Here is a 24,057-nt window from a genome sequence, read left to right as displayed (position 1 = left end):
TGTGCTATGAATTTACATTTGATAAGGTTCTTGCATAGAAAGTTGAATTAGCCAGTTAAAATTTGAAGGTACATCTATTACCTCTGCCTATAAATTAACATTTCAATGATTTCATTGTTTTTCTTTAATTTCTAAGTTAGACTGAAGATGCCCTTCACTCTTCCGTTTTTATACTCAATCCAATCGGTCTTCCAAACTATTTGTGATCTAACAAAAAAAAATATATTCAGAACATGTTTTGAATTCTGATTCAAGGGGCACAGAAAAAACAATTTGTAGACTCAAACCCATCAAATATGCATCATTCTGCACAGAGAAGGTCAAATATTTAGACACAATTGACAAAATATAAATTACAAAAAGTTTCTGGACCAAACTACGAGCTCAAAACCACAGAAACTAAATCGAATCTGTACAAAATCTGGCATTGTAAACAAACTGCTGGACTATTGCATTCGTTATGATTATAGTGCACTTCTCTGCCTCTTTTATCAGCCCTGTCACAGAAATTGTGTTTATGTAATATCAGGATTACACTTTTTAATCAACATAATGAGGAAATCTGGCGAGCTGCAAACTATCAGTTCACTGAAAATGTGTTTCATTTGTTGGATGCCAAAATATCCAACACTGCAATACAAACACAGTTTGAACAGTAGCATAAGTGTACCACGTAGTATAATTACACTGTTTTATGGGCACAGCACATAAAACACTTGCTTGAGGTTACTGAAATGTGCTTTTCTTTCTACAATTTAGCTAAAACCACAATCATAATACAAATGTAATTTATTATAATACTTAATACAGCCACACATTATGTATATCCATCTACCTCATTCCTGTGTGGTATAGAAATAAACAGATTCATAAAGCAGTCATGTTAAGGCTTTCTGTCTCTGGCAAACAGGCCCTGACACACAATGCCTATTAGCCTCTCTCTCTACTATTACTACAGCAGGTTGTTTAGCCAGTTGTGAGTTTTCCGGTTTCCAGAGAGGGAATAGTTGCAAGTGTCGAGTGGGCCTTCTCAGTGACGGTTGATCGAACAGAGAGTGGAGAAGGAGGGAGTCCTCCTGCTGGGTCAGAGCCGCATCAATGCGGTCTGTCATCACAGGTTAGAGCACGTCAATGCAGACCCTCCCTCTACTCCTCCTCCAACTCTCACCGCTGTAGTCGGAGAGGCAGGCAGACTGTCAGGGCTTTGACACAACTGCCCTACTCCCTGCTGTACTGACTGCTCAGCCCCCCACATGGTCTAAATCCCCTCTATTTTCTCCTCAACCCACTCCTCTCAAACACATGTCCGCAACCCAATTTAGTCAATGCACTCTTCGGTGAACACTGATGCGACTGGCTAAAAGGGGAACATACGTAAACTGACAGAAGGGGGAAAGAGATGGAGGATAAAATGAGAAAACAGAGATCAAGAGCCAAAGGAAAGGGTGGAGGAGATGGATTTTTTTTTTTTTTTGGAGGGGGGAGGGGGGGGGGGTAGCAACAGATACAGTGGGAGAAGAGTGCAAAACGGAAAATAGGAGAGAGGGAGTGATAGCAGTGTCCCTAGAGAGGAATAGAGGAATATGCTTCAACTAAAGTAAAGAGACAGATAAAGCCCCATTAACTGCTGCTTCCAGCTGCTTTCTCAGGCTCTGCCACCACATGACTCCCCCTTGATGTTTGTTTATCTTTCGTCTTATTTATTCCCCTAATTGCTGCGTCTCTGCTGTCTAAAACAGGCAGTCTTCATATCATTAAATACACATGGCCGACATGACTTCAGACAGACACGCTGCGGGGAGAATGGACAAAGACAAAGGCAGACAGGGCTGGACACAGATGCACATAGAGAGATATAATAATTATATGCCCTATAATAACCACCAATCTGCAATATGTCTGAAAATTGTTTCAGGGTAACCTGAAAATACCCTGCTCAAAAAAATTAAAGGCACATCAGATCTCAATGGGAAAAGAAACATGTTGGATATCGACACTGATATGGACTGGGTAATGTGTTAGGAACCAAAGGATGCCACGTCGTTTGATGGAAATGAAAATTAGCAACCCACTGATGCGGCAGGTTAGTCCATTTTACGAAATGTTATAGTTTTTACAGCCCCCACGTGCTCGTATGCATGTCTGACAACGTCAGGACATGGTCCTAATGAGAAGACTGTTGGTCTTCTCCAGACCCTGCCAATACTCGTATTCCACCAGCTCCACGGTGCTGAGGACAACATCATGAAGTCTGCCTTTGATTGTTTGGTCAGAGACATTCCCTGCTGGTCACTTTGTAGCTCTGGCAGTGCTCATCCTGTTTATCCTTACACAAAAGCGCAGACAGTGGTCTTGCTGATGGGTTAATGACCTTCTACGGTCCTGTCCAGCTCTCCAGAATCTCCTCCATTCTCTGTGCTGGGAGACACAGCTGGCAATGGCACACATGCCATCCCGGAGGTGTTGGACAACATGTGCAACCTCTGTAGGGTCCAGGTATCGCCTCATGGTAGTGTAGGTTAATGGAGTGTATGTAGATCGCTCCCATGATATGACATTAGCTGATATTTAATAACCGCAATTCTACAAAATACGTTTAAATCCAACTAAATAGATTTTCATTTCCTGTTTTCATGGCCAGGATGTAGTTAGGTTGTGTTATTTGGAACTTTGGAGATATATTTATAAAAGGGAAAGTCTGGACAAATAAGTGGACACATATGAATCAAAAGCTTAAAGTCTGCTGTAATTATTTTATACTGCAGAGCTTAATGTATATAAATTGGATGAGTTTGTCACTAACAATTCAAACTGTAAAGCACCAATTTGCAGGAATCAAAGCACGCTAATTTGGAAAGCTAGTGCATCGTGCACTTCAGGTGGTGCAGAAGAAGTCACAGCTAGTTCATCAAGCATTTTCTTAACTAAAAACAGTGTCACACAGCCCATGGTTTGTTGGGCAATACATTTTCTGCTCACGGTGTGTTAACATCCTGCAGCAGTCAGTGAACTTCACTTAACATAACACCAATTTTGTTTATATCCTGTATTCTCACCAAACACAAGAGAAGTCTAAAAAAAAGTGTGTTTGTTCATGTTCATTAGTAGGCAGTCGTCTACTTTCTGCTTTAGCTGGCACACTGCTGCCTAACTGGTGCATTATGGCCTCATGTAGGTCAGCAGAGTTGTGTAAAATTATTGGCAGAAATATGCATTATGTCACTCGTGTCGATGCATGTGTGAGAGAGAAGAACAAACATGCAAGGGATCACATAAGCATCAAAGAAACCAAGACTACCTTTAAGGCAAAATATCCTTAGATATCATAGCAGCTAATTAAATGTATGGTTTCTTGTATAGACCGGAATTCATTTGCATTCTTTATTTTTCCCCTGTTCCTAGACACTCTTATTACCCTGCTTTCTCTTGCCCTTCCCACTCTCCTCCTCCGCTCACCTTCTCTAATTTCGTCTCCCCTGTCTCTCCCACTCCAAGCAAATAGACTGTTGTGATGGATCCAGCTGTCCCATCTTAACTTCCTTCAGCTCAGAGCTGATTCTCCCACTTTGATGACTTTGCAGCGAAGGCAGACATCTTGCACATTAACATATGATTGTGCCCATGTATTATTTGTGTGCGGGGGGACTGGAGACAGGGATCGGGAAAAATCCCAGTGCAAGCTGTCATCCGAAAGAGAGACAGAGAGAGCTACAGGAACACTGCACTTGAAAAGTCAAGAGTGTCAACATCATTCATGCGGAAAGAGTGCAAGGCTAGATGTACTCCGAGTCTTCCTGGGTTGTCCTGTGTGGAAGGAGTCAGAAAAGGAGGTCAAGGAGATGAAGCGTCCGAGAAAAAGTTTCAGCCTGTGAGACTCTGAGGCTTCCTGAACGCGAGTTAATTAACAGAGAATTTTGTTAAGATGAGAAAGCAAGTGATATTTCACAACTCGAAACACAGACCCACACAAACACACACGCAGGTTTTTGTGCTCTCCAGCTAAGTGACAGAAAGAAGGCCATTTCTGATGGCATGAAGCCCGTGAGCCTGAAAATGCACAGCAGCATACCTAGAAACCGCTCGCTCTTCCTCAGCATTGTGTTTAATCTCCAGCTTCTAGGTTTTGGACTCAGCCCGCTTACATTTTCAAGATGAGACAGATGAGATTTATCACTGAAGATACAGGAGATGAGAAGTAGTGATATGTTCGGCGCTGTCAGTCACTCAGTGCCGGCATTAGTCACCGCGCCTCAGCTTCTCTGATCTGTTGTCTGTCATCGACGCTCGCAGGCAAATGCATCACACGAAGCAGAAACACACACACAAACGCGCACGCACACACTCGTCTCATTTGAAACACGTTCGCTCTCGCGCACGCACCGTTCTCTCCATGAAAAAGAGATGTTCAATTTCAGTCTTTGCTAAGTGGACAGCTCGTGTCCTTCAGGAAGCAGGCAGTAAACAAGGCCTTGTTGGTGGATGGATTCTCTGTGGCACATCCTGTCAACTCCTCCAGTGATCGGAGAGAAACTGAGGTAATCTGCGCGACTCTGTGTAAGACTCATGGTGCAGATCAACTGTCTCGATTTCTTTCCGTTTTAAGTTTTAGTCATCATAATTCATATTTTTGAAAGTCCCCCCCACCCCAAAAAAAAAAAAAAAAGGATGCAAAAGGAAGATTGAAGTAGTCATCTCGTCAGAATACAGAGGCCATTCTTTGAATATTTGATGCAGACGGATAGGTGTTCACTCCAGTGGAACAAACTAGATTGGAGTCCAGTCGCTCATCTGGAAAAGGCTGTAATTTAAAGTCGTAGCTGCCGAGTGTCCTTAAGATCCTCATTTCCTTTTTTTGGCAGAACTTCAGCCTCTGGATCAGCCCACCTGGGCCCTGTCCTCTGCTGAGGTCAATTGCCCAAAGGTGCGCACACACACACACAACCACAGAAGCACCTACGCTCAGATGCTTGAATTTCACCGGCACTAATTGCAAACAATAATTTGCTCAGAAATGACGGTGTCAGAAAGCAAGTGGATAAATAGATTATCAACAGTTGTGGCACCTTCAGTGTACTCTGATTTGTTTTCTCTTTAAAGTCCAGACTTAGTTGGGGGGGGGGGGGGGGGGGGGGGGGTTGAGAAGGGAAGAACAACATTAACATATACTTTGACTCACAAATAAATAAGCTGATAAAATTACACTATGCAGATCTCATAGTACCATATCACTCAAATAGAGTACGCCACTCTCGGACTGCAGGCTTGCTTGTGGTTCTTTAGCTGTGTTTTATGGAACCAGCTCCCAGTTTGACTTCGGCTGTGGCAGATGGCTGCTCTTCCCTGAGTCTGACGTTTCTTCCTGTTAAAGGGAGTTTTTCCTTCCCACTGTCACAAAGTGCTTGCTCATAGGGAGTTGTCTTGTCGTTGGGTTTTCCTTTCTAGTATTGTAAACAAATGTTGTTGCAAATAACATTGAATTAAACTGAATTCAGTCATTGTTTTTGATTTTAATTAATTTATGATTAAACTAATCAGCTGATTCCACTGTTACTATAGTTACATATTAATATTGGCAATAATAATTTGTGTAATGATCGCAGCGTAGTAATATCTTTACAATATGTTTTGAAAGATATTAAAAATATGGTAACATACTTTTGATTAAATAATTTCATGAGTGCATTATTTAAATTAAAAGGGGGTACTATATGTTCATTTTACAAACGTCATGGGCTACTAGCAGTCTAATATAGAGGGCCATTACTAACACGAATGATGTCATGAAGTGAAGATCCACACACTCCAAATAACTTCTAAATAACATTAAAATTGTAAATTATGTTCAAATTCCCAATGAAAATATTAGTAACAATAAAATAAATCGACATAGATGCCATACTAACATTCACCTAGGTCTCACCAGTAGTTTGATATGCACCAGTGATCCATGTCAGACTACTGGCTACAGACTACTGCTGCATATCAGATTACTATCAGTGATGCATCACTCTGTACTGGAATTCATTTAAATAGCAGTACAGTCCCACTGCTTTTTTCTTTGTTTGTTCATTTTTTTAAATTGCCTGGCAGCGGTTTTGTGCAGATATCAGGTGTGGTGTACGGGGGTCCTTAATAGACCAAACTGAGGTGATCTGTATTTTATCTAGGTGTGCTCTAACACTATATCACCGGTAATTAATACTGAAATACCTTCAGGCATTATGTTCCATACAGGGCTCCCTTGTTTCAAGACAATACAGTAAAAAATGTTATGTTTGTTGTTGTGATTTGTGTGTTTGCTACCTGAAGACCCTTGTAAATTTCAGTAAAAGTTCTGATGACTGCGGGCTGCTAAACGCTACCAGTTTCTATTTCATTTCATGTTATTATTATGGTAAAGGACCTTTACCCTGTTCCAACATACACAGTTATACTGAGAGTAATCACAAAATTTTTAAAAAGGGATTAGTTAGTTAGTCCAGCTATTACACTGATGTGCTGGCAGATTATCCCATTGTTACCAACATATTAAAAATACTACTACGATCACTGTTCATTGATATGTTTAAATGTGGAAAAAAAAATCACGAGTCAAATAAATAAAATGTAAAAAAAAATCATATGAGTATTTATTACTCATATCTCATGTGTTCTACTGTCAGTTACTTCTCTATTTCATATACTATTATACTACTGGCTATTATAATCATATTAATGTTCAGATGTCCTATAAAGTGGTAGTACTAAATATTGTACAATGTGTGACAAAGGGCTAATAAAATTTCCAGGAGTACAGATCGACCTTTTTAAGTTGCCCCACAAGCCAAATATATTTAGTTTAATATTATATGTGATTAAAAGAAAAACCTCACCTATGACTTCTTGCACCCAAAAAATTTGAAATAATGTTCTGATAAGATTATCAAAATAGCTGCTGATTTATTTTCTATCACCTGACAAACTGATGAATTAAGTGTTTTTGACTCAGTTGGGACTTTTGTTACCCGGCAAGGTTTTTTTTAAGCAGTTTAATTCATTGCTGTCACTTTAGACTGTCAGTGTGAGTACAGCTGCCAGTAAAATACAAAAAAACAGAATCAGATGGACTGGCAACTGTACAAACTTTACCAGCAAACATCAAAATAGAAATGGGCGCTGAAGTTCTGCCAGTACTTTCTGAGAAAGCACTGAATACATTTGAGAGCAAAAACAGAGTTAAGTAATAAACCTATCACAGTGACAAGTCTCAAGGGCATCGCGATTTTTTAACTATGATTCTGCTCGTCTCGTTTGCTTGGTACAAGTGCGCCGGCGAGGCCACACTTAGTTGACTCTTTGTGACGTGCTGTAATTTAGAGCAGCGGTCTCCAACCTTTTTTGCGCCACGGACCGGTTTATGCCCGGCAATATTTTCCCGGACCGGCCTTTAAGGTGTCGCGGATAAATACTACAAAATAAAACCAGTACCGGTACCGAAAAACAGAAGATTTATTCATAACACACGTGAAAAGACCCAGGAAAACCGAGTTAAAAACGATAACAAAATAACGCTGAAAAACGATAAAAACCCTGAAAACTATACATTTCACACCTGAGCCTCATCTCTCGCGGCCCGGTACCAAACAACTCACGGACCGGTACCAGTCCGAGGCCCGGGGGTTGGGGACCGCTGATTTAGAGTATTCGCTAAAGAATTAAACACAAGAACAAGAAGTGTGCGGCATGTCTGTGCACAGGGAACTCAGCAGTCCACAGCTGCACTTTGGTGAACATGGAAAATACAGAGTATGATTAACACTGTAACTGTAACCTGGGTGTGATTACAGCTTATTCCCGCAGCTTTATACACAGTCAGCTCTCACACATCGCATGAACATTTTGTCTTACGGGCGTCCGTTCTATTTCTGTTTAAGGTGTAAGTGTAACCTCCACGCCTCCCAGTGCCTGCCAGATGAGGATGGCGGGAACCTCCAGTGCCAGTGTGAACACAACACCACAGGCCAGGACTGCCAGCGCTGCAAGAAGGGCTTCAAAGCCAAGTCCTGGAAAGCAGGTTCCTACCTGCCGGCACCCAACGGAACCCCCAACACGTGTAAGTTAGAAATAACATCACTGACTCTTTTTAATAACACCTATCAGCCTTCTTTATTATAATAGAGCTGCACAACTGTAAGACTACTTTTTGCGGAAGCAATCTGAACCGTGGCTTCCATCGTTGCCGACTTATGAAAGAGGTTTTCTATCACTCTGACGTCCTGCATAAAAGCAGGCTGGAAAAGAAAGAAAAGGGTGAAGAGGCTGAGTTGTTGTCACCTCTGTGCAGAGAGCACATCAGAGCCGTGTCATGACGTGGGAGTGTGTGGGGAGGAAATCCTCTCAGTAGCCAGCTACAGTAGCTAGATATGATAAAATAATAATCTAGGGCAGCCCCTCCCTAGCCTTTCTCCTTCCAAACAGACACTGAGACACTTAGGAGCACAAGAGATGCACACAGAAACCCGCAACTGCACACCTGTACTTGTGCACTCACACACACACACAAACACACTGCAGAGAATGGCTCTATTGTTAGCCTTTTGTTTTAAATCTGCCTGACATTTCCGACCCAGTTCTAATGGTACCGACGCAACTCCCGAGCCCACCGCCCATTTTTTCTTTTTTTTTTAAACTGAATCCCATTAGTGGAATTTTAAAAATTCAAATGTTTGCAGCTCGCTCCGTCGAAATGCTACACAAAACGGCCACGGCTCACGAAAGAGCCTCTACAGATTGCATTATGCATGCTCGGGCTAGGCTAACTGTTAGTACAATCTCGGGGAAAAAAAAATATGCAAGAGAGGCGAAAGTTTTGATGCGAGTGTAGCAAAGTGGTAGTGCTCTCTTAAAACATCCATATGTGATGAGCGCCCGTGAATATGGGGATTAGAGAGAGAGCAGCAAGATAAAATTAGGAAGAATGGAGGAGGCGGGTTCAGTAATTACTTCAGGACTTTGAGAGGTAGTCCAAAACAAGCCTTTATTTTTGCAGAGCAGCTCTTTAGCTCTCTCTGCCACCTGAGTCTGATGAATGAGGCAGAGTCAAGTCTTTAGGCAAACTGAATGCATAAATAAACAAGCTCTCATCTCATATCCTCTTCCCTTTTCTTATTCTCTTTCAGGTACAATTGCTGGTTCCCCCTCTGGTTCTAGTAAGTAATAATGCAAAGCGAAGCAGAAGAAGTGCTATTCTACTCTGCTTCTCTCCCTGTCTCGTCTCGGTCCCCTTTTTGTTGCATTGTTTTAACCCCACACCTCGCCATCTGGATCTCCTAAACCCCACCCTGCTCTCTCTTTGTGATGTTCAGCTGGCTCTCGACTCAGTCATTCCTCTTCCCCCCCTCTGCATCTCCTCTCCTCACTTGCTCCAGCTGAAGCCCCGCGTGCTTCATTATTAATAGGCCTCTCTGTCGCCCATGTCCTTTCATCCCAACACATCACACTAACCTGCACAGGAGGATTTCTTCCACAGTTCTGCTGTTTTTTTTATTTAGACTAAAGACAGTTCTGTTGATGGATTGAAGAAAAGGGGCGATGAGAGAGGGCTGAGTGAGAGAACGGCGGGTGGATGGAGCAGAAAAGGGAGCTGAGCGAGGGAGAGAGAGAACGAAAAGGGAGAGAAGGATGTGGGCATATGTTAGTGTGTTGTAATGCAGTGTGATTCCGGGTGAGGAGCGTGGGGAGGCAGGAATAAAAGGGAATTTGATTAGGGATTCTCTCTGTGGAGAGACTCGCAGCCTCCGAGCTGTTAGACAGAAACGATCGGCAAAGTGGCAACATCAACCCTGACAGCACTGGGCTTTTCTCCACATGGCCCAACAGTAAAGGCTGATGCATGGATAGACTGAGCAATTGGACTGCACTGCAGAAGCCTTCTTTTTTAAATGGTCTCCTCTGACAGTTAGACACAACTGTCTGGTTAGTTAGAGAATGAAAAGAAAAAAATTGGTGTTATTTATCAAAGAAAATAATGATTCTAGCTAATGGGATGATTACGGGTTCGGTTTTCCAGTTTCAGCCTACCCACACATTTAGCTTCTGTTTATTAATGAAGATCTGTACTTGTTGTTGCCAAATAGCCACAACAGAAACTTCATCTAGGACGTTTACCGCTCCCAAAGCTGATGACGGGACAGAGGTGAAAGCTGGAGTTGAAACTAAGGGTGAAACTGAAGGTGAGGGCGGGCCCGAGGGCGACGTGGAAACAACCACAACCATCTCTGAAGCTGAACGGTCTCCCGCTGTTACCCACAAACCACTTCAGGAAGGTGCGACAAAGTAGATTAGGAATAGGTAGATTGAAAGTTGATGCTTTATACTTTTTCAGTATGTCCTCAATATGATGCAAAAGCAGTTCTGATGAGCAACGTGCCTCTGTGGTGTTAATGCTCGGCCTGTCTCTAATGGTAATGTTAAAAGCTGGTTGTCTTATCTTGAGAGCAAGGTCATCAAGGTCATTCAGAGTTTATTCATTCAGATTGAATGATTTTTGAGCAGTCCGGGATAGATGTGAACATTTCGGTCAGCCGCCTCGATATACTGTACGGTAAAGTGGCCTGTAAAGCGCGGCTTGCTTTCATACTAAATTAAATCCTGCTATTTTGGTAAGCAGCAGACCTCTCATGTTGTACCAGGAAAGCACTTAGAAAGTGGGAGGAGCTGTGATAGTTTTTTTTGGTCTTAAGGAAATCCATTAAGAGCATGTTTTGAACAGCGCAGCAGTTTTGTTGTTTGGCTGACGACAGGAACTCAAAGAACCCACTCATTTGCTTTGATTTAGGTGAGCCTGACAGGAGCTTTAACATTACATAAACAGGACTACAACCCTCAGAGAGCCTTTTAAAGTCCTGTTTGAAGGACACAAACTTTACAGAATATCTCACGTAGACTTTTAAATTTAGTCATAATGCTACAATAAAGCAATACAATGCATTCCCAATGGGGCCTCAACCTACAGCTTCTTTTATTATCATTTACTTCATTCTTTTTCTTTCATTAATCAGACAAAACGCAAAATACTGAATTAACAATTGGAGAAATGTTTTGCAAAAAAAAACACGGAACTGAGGGATTGAACCAGTGTTATCAGTGTGTTGTTTTACGGACTTTGTTTGTAGCAGCCTGTTGCAAGAACATAAAATGTGATGTAATACACGGTGGAGGCTGTGTCATGGTTTGGGGCTGCGGTGAAATCAGAGGTGTTGAAGATCTTGTCAATAATGATGGAATTATGAATGCAAAAAAATACTTTCAGCTTGTGATTCACCATGCAAAACAATCCTGAAAAAGTTCCGAATATCAAGAACTGAGGAGTGGCTCAAGTTTTAATACATAAAAGTTGTTTCTGCTTGACTTCTATCTGTACATACCAGATATAAATGTACAATATGCAGCAATATTAAAAAATATACAACACTGCTCTGTTACACTTCTGGTAGACCAACGTGAAAGATCATCCTATTGTAGAATTGTATTCTTGCCTATTTTTAATCTCAGCTTTAGAGAAATGTATTTGGCTTGAATCTGACCCCGATGTGAGCAAACCTCTGTTATCTGTGTGTGTGTGCGTGTGTGTAAGTGCATGTGAATGTGTGTTTGTGAGCAGGTGTGTTTAGATTTATGGCGAGCATATGGTGCAGTTCAGTAAAACCCATAAATCATCTTCATCCCCTCCTTCACCTCCCAGGGATCTCAGGTCTTAGGTTCCATTCTCACAGAGTGTTCGCCACTACTGTTTGTACATGCACACACTGATGCACACGCACACACACACACACACACACACACACACACACACACACACACACACACTCACACACACACAGGTTTTATCATATCATGTAACTGAAGGTCCTGACTTTAATATCTAGATCAAATAACACCATTAGTCTTGAATAATACAGCATAAACTGTTATTTCATTTATCTTATTTAAGTGTATCTTAAGAACCTTTTTAAAACCTCCAGGTTAGAAGTAACAATACATACTTTAACTTTTTCCCACTTATAATGCTTGATTTTTTTTATATCCACATAAAAAGCCGGTTATATAAACAATATTTTCAATACTATTACCGTTTCCAGGAATATAAAAATGAAAATCCAGGCTTAGTTATTCATTGATTTTGATGTAAAATCAAACAATGATAAGTTGTATTTTTAATATGTTCTGTGCTTCCCGAGCAGATGTACCTTTTAAAAAACATTACAGCAGCTTATGCTTGGACAGGATGTTATAGTAGTCGCAGCCTTTGTCGTGCCTCTGCCCCAGTTAAGTCAGTGAGCATGCTCAGATAAGGATTAGCGATGCATTGGCAAGAGGCTCTGATCCAATGAGCCCGTTGCCTATTGGTCAGCTGGACAGATGGGTGTTTGGTGAGTGGGGAGGGCTGGTGGGAGAAACCAAAATCCCCAAACCCTGTCGTACATCTACCTATCCAGACGCATGACCCCTCGTGACCCATGACTTCATCGTTTATCCAAAACCAGATCCTCTGGGCTGAAAAAGAGCCATACAAGCATAACCTGTCACATGCTGAACCGCACATGCAGATGACCATGTGTGCACACACACACTGATGATGCATTACTCTACTGAATTACTTGCATTTTTTGAAAAGATTGAACTTGGCCTTGGTCTTGGAGAGATTGGATCATGTCTGGAAAATCATGTGACATATTAATAACATCCATGCGCTCTGCCACCGTCAGGTGTTCGGGCAAAATGTTAACCGCCTATGAATCCCAATGTATTCATTAGTGTGACTCTAAATCAATGTTTAACACTCCGGTAATAAATGATGAGAATGCTAAGACTGACAGGTGGCATTAAAAATTATTGTTATACTTTTTTCCCGGGCTACATTAATTGAAGTGACAAATGATCTCATTACATGCAAATGCATAAAAATGCCAGTGCGCGCCAGCAGACACTACATGCTCGCTTCAGCACGCGCGCTGAGGCGAGGTGTGTGCATGGAAGAGTGTGTCATGGGACAGTTAGTGAGTCCATTTGCGCAGACAGACAGGCACATATTAAGGGATTTAAAAATGAATCAGCTTAGACTGCCAATGCATTATGTGTGAGAGTGGTGGCACTGTTGCATGGCTGGAAATGATACAAAGACTTATTTTTTTATTTTTTAACCCTTTTTCTGTATATACAGAGTCTATTACATTCCACAGCTCTGTTTCTGGGGTCGGAAAATCACATTTCAGCTCTCTAAACCCCCCATTATTTCAATACAAGTGAAGGTAGGCGCCGTGTGAGACTCACTTAATGTAGTTTAGTTTCGATTGCAGTAGAGTGATATTAGGATTGATAGCTATGAGTGCGATGGTTAAAATGCCTTCCTTTACATCTGATTCAGAGTTTTCAAAACCCTCATACTCAAAATCCACTGCTGGCCCGAGTTTAAAACCTACCAGATTCCTCTTCTCCATTCCTTTCCCGGTTCTGCTTTCAAACCTCTCTGTGGAACTGGACAGCCTACTGTCCTTCCAGAAATAGATTTGTTACATTGTTGTAGAATGTAGAATGAGTTTTATGATGTACTTTTCACCAAACATCTTACAAAGAAGCTTTGATCTTGTTCTCATCATACAGGAAGTTTAAAGTATCTGACTGTTCTGGATCTGTAAGGGGAATAATCCTGTATTTACATGTATTACATTCTACAAACACACAATAAGCCCAGAGACAGACTGGTGACCTGTCCAGGGGTGTATCCGCCTCTTGCCCCGTGGTAGCTGGGATAGGCTCCAATCCCCACCCACCCCCCACATGACCCTTAACTGGATAAGCGGAGAAAATGAATGGATGGATGGATGGCTCAATGGAAACATACACAATATATGTCTTAATTAAATTATTATAAATAAACCAACTGCAAAATAAATATATTAACGATGCAATAAAGTGAAGTGTAGAGGAACCGCGCAGCTAGTATTACCACTCAGTTATTCTCTCTCATTAACTGCTTACTGATGATTCACTTAAGTGGAAAATAGCATGACGATCAACCCGGACATTTCCGCGGTTTCAAAGCAGTTTCGTATAATTAGATTATGTGGCAATCTGGTGCACCTCTGTGCAGCTGTGTTACATTTATAGTGATCCAGCAACTGATTTGTAGCTGTTTTGAAGGTGAGAGATAAGCGTTGCCATTATTTGTCATTGTTTTTGTCTGACGACAAAGCTGAGTGTGTGCAAACACATACGGACACATCCATGTAAGTGCAAAGAAAACGGCGTAATACACTTTGACAAACACTGTGTGATTTCATTTTACAACCGCATTAACAATAGTCACACCTTTTAGCAGTCACAGCGTTTTCCAGAAAGGACACAATTTTCAGCACAGAAAGGGTTTGTGGAACAGCTTTTTGAGTTTAGCCTGTCTCAGCAGTGTGAAATCACACTTTCATTGCGGGTTCTCACTTCCGTTCGTGTGTGAACGTGCGCATACTTGTGTGTGAGTGTGTGTGTGCGCGTATATGTGCTCATTTGAAGGGAAAAAAGGGGGGGGAGCGCTAGGCTTTCTTTGGATAAACAATCTGAGGCAGCATCTCTTATGCTAATGCCATAGCCTGCACATTCCTCATTGCATTTACATTCTCCGTCCTCATGCAACTGATGCAACAGACAGCAGAGCTCCACCAGCAGAAACCCGAGTTACAGAGAGCTCAGCCCCGCTAACACACAATGTGTTACCCACCAGCGCTGCGCCTAAGCCTCTACTGATACCCACGGGAGAATCTGACACACTTCATATTACAACAAAGGTTCACCCTCCATCACCATCCTCTCTGCCAGAGCAGCGCAGAGTTCCCCTGACACCAGAGGAGTTTACGCCTTCAGAAACAATCCCCGAACACTTGCATCTGTCGCATCCAGTCCTGAAGAACTCTGCACATGGCTCAGCGGTCGATCAACATCAGCGCCACCACCGACAAAAGATCACAGAGGAGCCCGATGTCCATCTGCTGACACACCATCACACGAGCTGTGTTAAAACTGGGGATAAATGCTCAGAGCTAAGGCACAGTAAGACATAGATAGCAGTAGATACAGAGTAGAATGGAGGCCCACAGAAATGAGAGTAATCTAATTTAGAATGAGATCGTTTTACAGCCAGCGTGATGGGGTTTACAGGGTGTCAAAGTCTTTTAAAATGGGCAATTTTCAGGCCTAACATGCTTTTATACACAAGCTACCATCACTTTTACGCTCACCATTATATCATATGTCTGAAGCCTTGCTCAGTTTAGGTGCTGACAGTGAAATCCACTTAATGTGGGTGAATGAGCGTGTGAGAAGCTACAGAAAGAAACAGAAAGTTGGATTAGTTCGGCCGACATCGTCTTTGCATCATTTAAAGTCACAGAGAGAACTGCAGAGCATCAGAGGATCGGAGACTGAGCCCAAATTTATGTGAACTCACTGCAGCACATTTTTCTTTAAAAAGACTGCCGGAAGCATTGTGCGTAGTGCCGAGATGAAAACGATCCCGTGTCGTTTGGGGTCATTTTCTGCTGGTTTTGGCACAGCGTCAACCTGCCGGTGAGGAAGCAAATGAAGAGCTCCATCACTGTCATGGTTTACTAAGCCCAACTGACTCTTACACATGCCCTTCTTTCAGTCAGCGCGGAGCAAAGGGGGAACACCGAAGGCTCCGGCTGCCAGCGTCTCCTGTCAGATGGTTCGAACTGAGCTGATTGAGATTAATGCCAAGAATGGTTCGGATCACTCCTACCCCCCCAAGGCAGCGCGGGTTACTGAGATTAAATGCGTTTATGCTCACCGCTGTGCTACATCAGCCAGTTGAAACAACTGTGATTCAGAATCCTGCTTTCCCACAAGAGAGTTCATCAGCCGGTGTGTGCGCTCTCTCTCACTCACTCACACAGCTGTGACAGATGTGGGGCCAGAGTAGGACACGAGTAGAGGTAGGCAGGGGTTACTATGATGAGATGTAATGATGGCGCAGTGCCAGTTGTGTGAAACGATCCCGGGTGCTCTGAGAACAGCTGCTGGCGTCCCGTCTCCCTGGAGGCCCTTGGGAGAGGGAGGGATGAAGAGGAGGAGCGATGTGGGCGGGAGATTGCCTGAAGGGGGATGCTCCGCAGGGGAGCGGGGGACGCTTGCAGGATGCCCCTCTCTCTGGGCAAGAACAACTGGAGACGTACATTGCTTGCATGAAAAACACCTCAAGGGGGAGAACACAGATGGAGGCATGCAGGAGAAATGTATTCTCTAGCGGTCTAGTGATCATTAGTCCCTCGATGACGTGCACGGTGTGGTCACATTATGGGATTGGCTATCTGTATTTTTAACCATCTCTGTGGTGGATTTATTTTTATTTTTTTTAATTTATTGAACTGTGCCGCTCTGTGGTGCAGTTAACGGAAAAGGTGTAAGCTGGAGGTGGTTTGATCCACAAACTGAACTAGTTTTACATCTCTCTTCTCTAGCCCTAAGAACTTGAAGCAAAGGATTCTGGGTATGGCATAAACCCCTCTGGGAAAGTGGAATATACAAAGGAAAATGCTCGAAAAAGGAAAAGCAGGAGCGAGTGACAATTATAAATGCAGCAAAAGTGGAATGTGTCTCTGGTATTGATTTGAGATGTTTTGTGTGACTGTGGCAACAGAGAGCACGTTAGATCTAAAAACCAAGGAAATCCACCCATAAGAAGAATTTGCTCCGATATCCATAGCGTCTCATGAATATTCATAGTTCTAGTTTAATATGATAAAAAGACAACAAGAGCAGAGGTGGATCATCCTCCTCCATTATGCGAGGGAACAAAGTGAACGAGTGCAAAAGCAGTCAGAACATTTCATGACATTCAGATAAAAGGAAGTGCATGTCATTTCTTTCACACCCAGAGTGAAAATGTAGTGATGAAGGAGTTTCTCAAGCCTCTCTGACTCTCACAGCTTTTTCCCAAGCCCAGGGCTGAGGCCCCTGATGGGCCAATCCGCTATCTGACAGAGAGAAAGGCAGAGAAGAGGAAAACAAGGTCTCGGAGGAAGAGGGGAAAGCAGGCAGACGATATCAGAAATCTTTACCCACTGCAGTATCAGCCTAATTATAAAGCTCTTATTGTTCAGGTTGTCGAGGATAGGTGCCTGTAAAATAGCTTAACAAGAATGGGCATCCTGTGAGGTAACTGTGTTTGCGGCGTGCCAGTCTCCCACAAGTCTTTCCATGAGACACAAAGCAACAACGTCCTCTGAGCATGGGCAGAAAAGGGAGGAAGAGGAGGAGGAAACAGAGAGAATACTTGAAAAGACGGGTATTTCTTTAACTAAGTGGAGTAAATTACTCGATTTCTTTGAGTGTTCGGTTTTGTGATAGAAATGTGACAGCTCATGATTCTTAACTGAAGCAGAAATATATCTAAATGTCGCTTCTCGCTGACAGGCTGTCATTAAGCTTATCCAAAATGTTGGCTCCAGTACATTTATTTGGTTTTAGGCTTAAAAAGAAACACAATTTAAACCCAAATGCATTATGCAATTAAACAGATTAACTAGCGCTAGCTTAAATTTGCTCAAAGAATTCAAATACTGTAATGTACTTTCGAGTTATATAAATAAAACTGAATTTAATTGAACATGTTTGTTACATTATGTTTAGATTTAGGTTGCATTTGATTTAATATAGAAGGCTGATTCAATAAAAAGTGTTGTAGGTAGGTTTCTGACGATTATTGTGTGAAACTCTTTCAATCAGCTAAAAAATACCTGCGCACCAGCATAGACGGCAGGTGCATTGGCGGAAAACTTCTGCAACATGTTAATTAAAACTCGGTAGGAAGTCACTTTATGAACAAGTTGGTAATTATTTGTACTACTTGATATTTGTATTTCGTCTTCATCGGTTTATATATTTGAATATGTGGGAAAAAACTGTGTAAATTTGTGAAAGATCTTTGCCATGGTGTTGTTGCTAATGAGTATAGGCTATTTTGGTGATGTTTTCTGTGCAGGTAAGAAAAGGGTTGGATAGATGTTATTTATGGTTAGCTTCAGTCTAATGCTTTGGGTTTTTTTTAAATAATATTCTGATTAATGGCACATACATGTGAAATGTGCTAATCACACTTTAAGTTCTGACTGGATGATTGAAACATTTCAGGAGGATGTGTGTGTGTGTGTTTGTGTGTGTGTGTGTGGTGTTAGTGAAAGTATGGACATTAACTATATACCTGATAAAGGTCAACCAGCCAAAAACCTTGTGTATGGTAGTTATATTTAAATTATAAAAGAAAGTCGTTAAAATGAACATTTAGGTAGCTTTGTTGGATTTCTCAAAAGTGAAATATAGATTAGGTTTCACAGATTGATAAGATAAGACTGTGTTTTTATTAGGTCCTGTGGACTTAATCCCATTGGAAAAGTAAATGAAAACTAACTCAGGCTGATTTTACACTGGGACAGTACAAAAGATGGACATAGTTAGGAAGACGTCACTCTATTTATTTGTGTCCCGTTTTGAAGATTTTTCTTGTAGTCGATAACTTGACGTTTTGATGTTTGTTGGCTTCACTTTCCAGACTAGAAAGCTATATTTCCTTTTACATAATCTGTAACCCAACCGGTAATCCAACCAACCAAATCCAGAAGATTACTTTTAAGTTCATCAGGTGGAATTAAACGAGGGCAATCAGATGCCTTCATTTCTTCTTTTAGTTCTTTCATCTTTTAAGAGGCAACAGAGAAACAGGCTGAATCAAGATGTGACTCTTTATGTATGTTAATTTGATAATTTGGAATAGATCAAATTAATAACTACATCTTGCATTGTTGCTTTTTCTGCAAATGAATATTTTGGATTATGTCAGAAACCCACAAGTCAGAGGAACAGCTGCATGAGACTCATGGCCACAAAGCTACATCTTTGTTTGAGCATGGGGAGAAAACGGAGGAGCATTCAGGAGGAGAAACGGAAAGAAAAGGTATCCCTTGTGTATGAAGTGTAGCGACTGTAGTTAGTAGCTCAGTGTAGTTAGTGGTGTGCATGGTAAGTAGATTGCACTTTGTAACTTAAAGCAAAAAACAAAAACTGTAAACAGTAGAACTGTATTTAAATTTTTGTTTCTTATGTTAATCGTGGTTGTGATGTGTTAAGTCTCCCATGAGTCTGAAAAACATTCACATGAGATTCGTGGCCACAAAACTACTTCCTTGTCTGAACACGGAGCAGGAAGGGAGGAGGAAGATGAGGAAGAAGAAAGAAAATCCAAAGAGACAGGTATCTAGTGGTGGAAAGTACGAAAATCTACAGCATATGTAGATTTATGTACCTTACTTTACTTGTTGTGCAGATGTGCTGTAGACTTAAATGAAACTTGGCAATCCCTAGGTCCCCTAATACATTGGAAATGACAGAGTATTTATCATAAATTCTCCTCATTATTTCAATCACAGCTGTGGCGTTTCAGACCACCACCAGTCTTAGGGACACATACATGACAACCAGAGCTGTAGTTAAAGTGTATAATAGTAGTAGTGTTCGCCATGTGTTACACATCTTCCCGTTAAGTTGATAAAAATATGTGGTGTTTCAGTCTCTCACAAGTCTGAGGAGCTCGTACAGGAAACTCACGGACACGCATCCACAACCCAATCTCAGCACGGGGAAGAGAAGCATGCAGAAAGCAAAGGTACTGCGTTTTGTGCACAGTGGTCCAAATGATGTCATAGTGTTCACAATTCGATTTGGAGATCATAAACAGAAGACTTTTAGCTTCTTTTAAGCAACTTTTACAGTTAAATACTAACATGTTATAGAGGCTTTTGAGGGACGTTTTGTGAATAAAAGCTGTGGTATAACAGTTTCCCACGCATTTGAGGAACACGACGCTCACGGCCACAAAACAACAGCCTCATCTGAGCACGGTGAAAATTCACATGAGGTGGTGCATCGAGAACGAGGAGAAGAACGGAAAGGTGACAGTTCTATATGCACTGTAGTGGCAACTCTGTAGCTAACTGTAGTAAACTTGTAGTGTCCTGACGCAAAACCGCAGAGATGCATTTTTATTTTTATATTTAAACACACATTCATGCCTGTCTTGTGACAGTTTCCCACATGTTTGACGGGCACACACGTGAGACTCACGGCCACAAAACAACAACCTCACCTGAGCATGGCGACGGGCATGAAGAAAGAAAAGCTGAAGGGAAAGGTATACAAATGCACTCTTCCTGCTCATGCTAAACAAATGCACTGTAGAATTATATAGCAGTGGGCATAGGCGAGTAAGGAAATATGCAGGTGATAAATGAAAACATGATTTATTTACTACAGAAGCCAGACATGGAAATGTGTCTCAGTTTTGGCTTGTTATGTCAGTGACAATTGTGGTGTTTCAGCTCCCCACAATTTTGTGGAACACGTACACGAGATTCACAGCCGCAAACCAACAACCTCATCTGAGCATGGGGTGGAAAGAAAGGAGGAGGAGAGTGAAAGTAAAGGTATTTTTAGAGCATAGTGGAGACAAAGTCTTTATAGATTTAACATGGGCTTTATTAATAAATAAAGCAGAAGAAATTAATGTTTGCCCAGTGAGATTTTTTTCTGGTTCTGACTGAAAATTGTGTCAGGAGAACACACACACCAGACTCATGGCCACAGAACAACCTCGCATGTGCATGGATGGAGACACGAGGAGAATAATGAAATACATCCTGAAACAACAGGTACTTTATCTTTTATGTTGTAGTGTCACGCGAAACACAGCACACAGAAGAAATACAACTTGTTAACAATAATGACTGTGTTGTGTCAGACCCCCACACATTGGAGGGGCATGTACATGGGGCCCACGGTCACACAACAACAACCTCACCTGAGCACAGACAGCAGGAGCATATGGAAAGAAAACCTGAAGGTAAAGGTATTGTTGAAATCTAGTAGTAGCAGGGGTTTTTTTTAGATTTAATATAGCATTTTAGCTTAATTTTAGTACTAGTAGCAGTATTTGTATTTATTTATTATAGTTTTTATTATTCTAAAATCAAACCCAATAGCCCGATCATGAATCGAAGCTGTTCTGAAGGTGACTTTTAACCACAAGTTAAAAGTCTCCTTCAGAATAAATATGGCAACTTGCTTTTTTCTTCTGTTCAAGGCAATTGTGGGTTGCCAGTTCCCGTTAGTATGTTGAGCTCCAATGTGGGACTCATGGTCATAAAACATCACATGGACATGGGGAGGAGGAGCATGTGGGAAGCAAAGCTGAAAGTCTCTCAGTTTAATACACAGTAGTAACAAGTTTCTTTTTAAAACTCAAAAACCTCCTAAAAATTGGGGCCTGGAAGGACTGTATTAAGAAAAATAATTTGAATTTAATGTCTCAGCAGTTAGATTGTGTATTGGTTCATTTAAGATATAGTGCTAAATTTTAAATATAACAGCATAAAAAAAATACAAAACAAACTAAATTGGCATTTCAGTTTCCCAACATAATGAGGAACACTTGCATGGGACTCGTGGCCACCAAACCGTATTTGAGCACAATAATTTCAATTTGATGTTTCAGCAGCTGGATTCACAGCAATTAGGTTAAGATAGCTATTCTCCTGAATTTAATATGAATTTATTATACATATTATATACATTATACCAACGTATATTCAGATATAATACATTATCTGAATATTAGAAAAAAAACAACAGAAATGTTTCCTGATTATATAAATGTGTTTTGTCAGGCCAACACAAGTCTGAGGAACACATACATGAGGCCCAGAGCCACAATATACCACCTGAGCACAGAACAGCTGAAATTACAGGTACCATATGAATAATCTTCTGCATTATATTTTTGCTAAACAATGGCTAGACTGTTCCCCCGACTTGAAATTCCCAGCTACTATTAATTGTTGTGGTGTTTAAGCCTCCCACAACCCTGATGGATATGTGCATGGTGGACATGCAGAAGAAGCTCATGGCCATAGAACATCTGAACATGGACATCACAAGCCTGAGGGACATGTGCATGGTGGACATGCAGAAGAAGCACATGGCCAAAGATCTGCATCTGAACATGGACATCACAAGCCTGAGGGACATGTGCATGGTGGACATGTAGAAGAAGCTCATGGCCATAGAGCATCTGAACATGGACATCACAAGCCTGAGGGACATGTGCATGGAGGACATGTAGAAGAAGCTCATGGCCATAGAGCATCTGAACATGGAGACCACAAGCCTGAGGGACATGTGCATGGGGGACATGTAGAAGAAGCTCACAGCCATAGAGCATCTGAACATGGAGACCACAAGCCTGAGGGACATGTGCATGGTGGACATGCAGAAGAAGCACATGGACAAAGATCTGCATCTGAACATGGACATCACAAGCCTGAGCGACATGTGCATGGGGGACATGTAGAAGAAGCTCATGGCCATAGTGCATCTGAACATGGACATCACAAGCCTGAGGGACATGTGCATGGTGGACATGTAGAAGAAGCTCATGGCCATAGAGCATCTGAACATGGGCATCACAAGCCTGAGGGACATGTGCATGGGGGACATGTAGAAGAAGCTCATGGCCATAGAGCATCTGAAAATGGACATCACAAGCCTGAGGGACATGTGCATGGGGGACATGTAGAAGAAGCTCATGGCCATAGTGCATCTGAACATGGACATCACAAGCCTGAGGGACATGTGCATGGGGGACATGTAGAAGAAGCTCATGGCCATAGTGCATCTGAACATGGACATCACAAGCCTGAGGGACATGTGCATGGAGGACATGTAGAAGAAGCTCATGGCCATAGTGCATCTGAACATGGAGACCACAAGCCTGAGAGACATGTGCATGTTGGACATGTAGAAGAAGCTCATGACCACAAACCTACAACTGAACATGGACATCACAAGCCTGAGGGGCATGTGCATGGAGGACATGTAGAAGAAGCTCATGGCCATAGTGCATCTGAACATGGACATCACAAGCCTGAGGGGCATGTGCATGGTGGACAGGTAGAAAAAGCTCATGGCCATAGTGCATCTGAACATGGAGACCACAAGCCTGAGAGACATGTGCATGTTGGACATGTAGAAGAAGCTCATGACCACAAACCTACAACTGAACACGGACATCACAAGCCTGAGGGCCATGTGCGTGGGGGACATTTAGCAGAAGCTATTGGCCACAAACCAACAACTGAACATGGACATCATAACCATGATGGACATGAGCATGGGGGACATGTAGAAGAAGCTCATGGCCATAGAGCATCTGAACATGGACACAACAAGCCTGAGGGACATGTGCATGAAACTCATGGCCACAGAATAACAACCTCATCTGAACATAGACATGGAAGGGAGGAAAGGGGACATACAGAAAGAAAAGGTATCTGATATATTAGGTATGATTAGCAGTGTATTTAATAGTTTAATGTACACTCATTGGACACTTTGTTAGGTATACATTGCAAGTATTGGATTGAACTCCATTTTGCTGTCAGAACTGTATTAATTTTTCCAAGTGCTAAGAGATGTTAGTTCTTATTGACGTGATAGCTTGGAAGCCATTTCAGTGCAGTGTTGTCACAACCAAAAATATCTATCTATCAAACCAGAAAGAGATAATTTGAGCTTCTTGACACTGTTTTCCTTCTGGAGGCAGCCATCAGAAGATAGGTACACTATAGTCAAGTCCATGGATGGTACTCATTTGGAACTGCTGGAACCCTAGGTGTGCCAAGAAAATATCCACTATACCATTAGGTTGAACAGCCTGAACCATTGGTTAAGAAGGATGGATGCATGGTTTCATGTTTCTGTCATGTGAACATTGCAGCAGAAATCAAGACTCATCAGACCAGGCAACATTTTTCCAAACTTCTGTTGGCTAGTTTTGGTGGGCCCTTGTAAAATCAAGCCTCAGTTTCTTGTTTTCAGCTTGCAACGGTTGATTGCTGTGTGGTCTTCTACTGTTGAAGCCAACCAGTTTCAAGCTTTCAAAGTTTTTCTGCTTTCCTTGGT

The 24,057-nt window shown here is 41.8% G+C and overlaps 1 protein-coding gene across 9 annotated transcripts in view; it reads left to right on the top strand.

Moving 5' to 3' along the window:
* ntng2b (netrin g2b) overlaps nt 1-24,057 on the top strand; it is a 74,266-nt gene that overhangs the window by 33,781 nt on the left and 16,428 nt on the right. For 4 of the 9 annotated variants that reach the window (XM_026173393.2, XM_026173398.2, XM_026173396.2 and 1 more), the window contains exons 4-16: nt 7,914-8,092; nt 9,159-9,188; nt 10,116-10,304; nt 18,887-19,000; nt 19,174-19,296; nt 19,613-19,708; nt 19,881-19,994; nt 20,129-20,233; nt 20,421-20,525; nt 20,655-20,750; nt 20,840-20,941; nt 21,765-21,845; nt 21,950-23,422. In XM_026173393.2, coding sequence (XP_026029178.2) covers nt 7,914-8,092; nt 9,159-9,188; nt 10,116-10,304; nt 18,887-19,000; nt 19,174-19,296; nt 19,613-19,708; nt 19,881-19,994; nt 20,129-20,233; nt 20,421-20,525; nt 20,655-20,750; nt 20,840-20,941; nt 21,765-21,845; nt 21,950-23,422 — 2,807 coding nt within the window. The remainder of the gene's footprint in view (nt 1-7,913; nt 8,093-9,158; nt 9,189-10,115; nt 10,305-18,886; nt 19,001-19,173; nt 19,297-19,612; nt 19,709-19,880; nt 19,995-20,128; nt 20,234-20,420; nt 20,526-20,654; nt 20,751-20,839; nt 20,942-21,764; nt 21,846-21,949; nt 23,423-24,057) is intronic. The other 5 variants (XM_080303580.1, XM_026173395.2, XM_026173397.2 and 2 more) reach the window with 5 other exon arrangements.

The sequence above is a fragment of the Astatotilapia calliptera genome, chromosome 7, assembly GCF_964374335.1.
Source record: "Astatotilapia calliptera chromosome 7, fAstCal68.1, whole genome shotgun sequence".
Classification (NCBI taxonomy): Eukaryota; Metazoa; Chordata; class Actinopteri; order Cichliformes; family Cichlidae; genus Astatotilapia; species Astatotilapia calliptera.
Note: the sequence above shows the minus strand (reverse complement) of the source record. Positions and strands in the feature narration are given on the sequence as shown.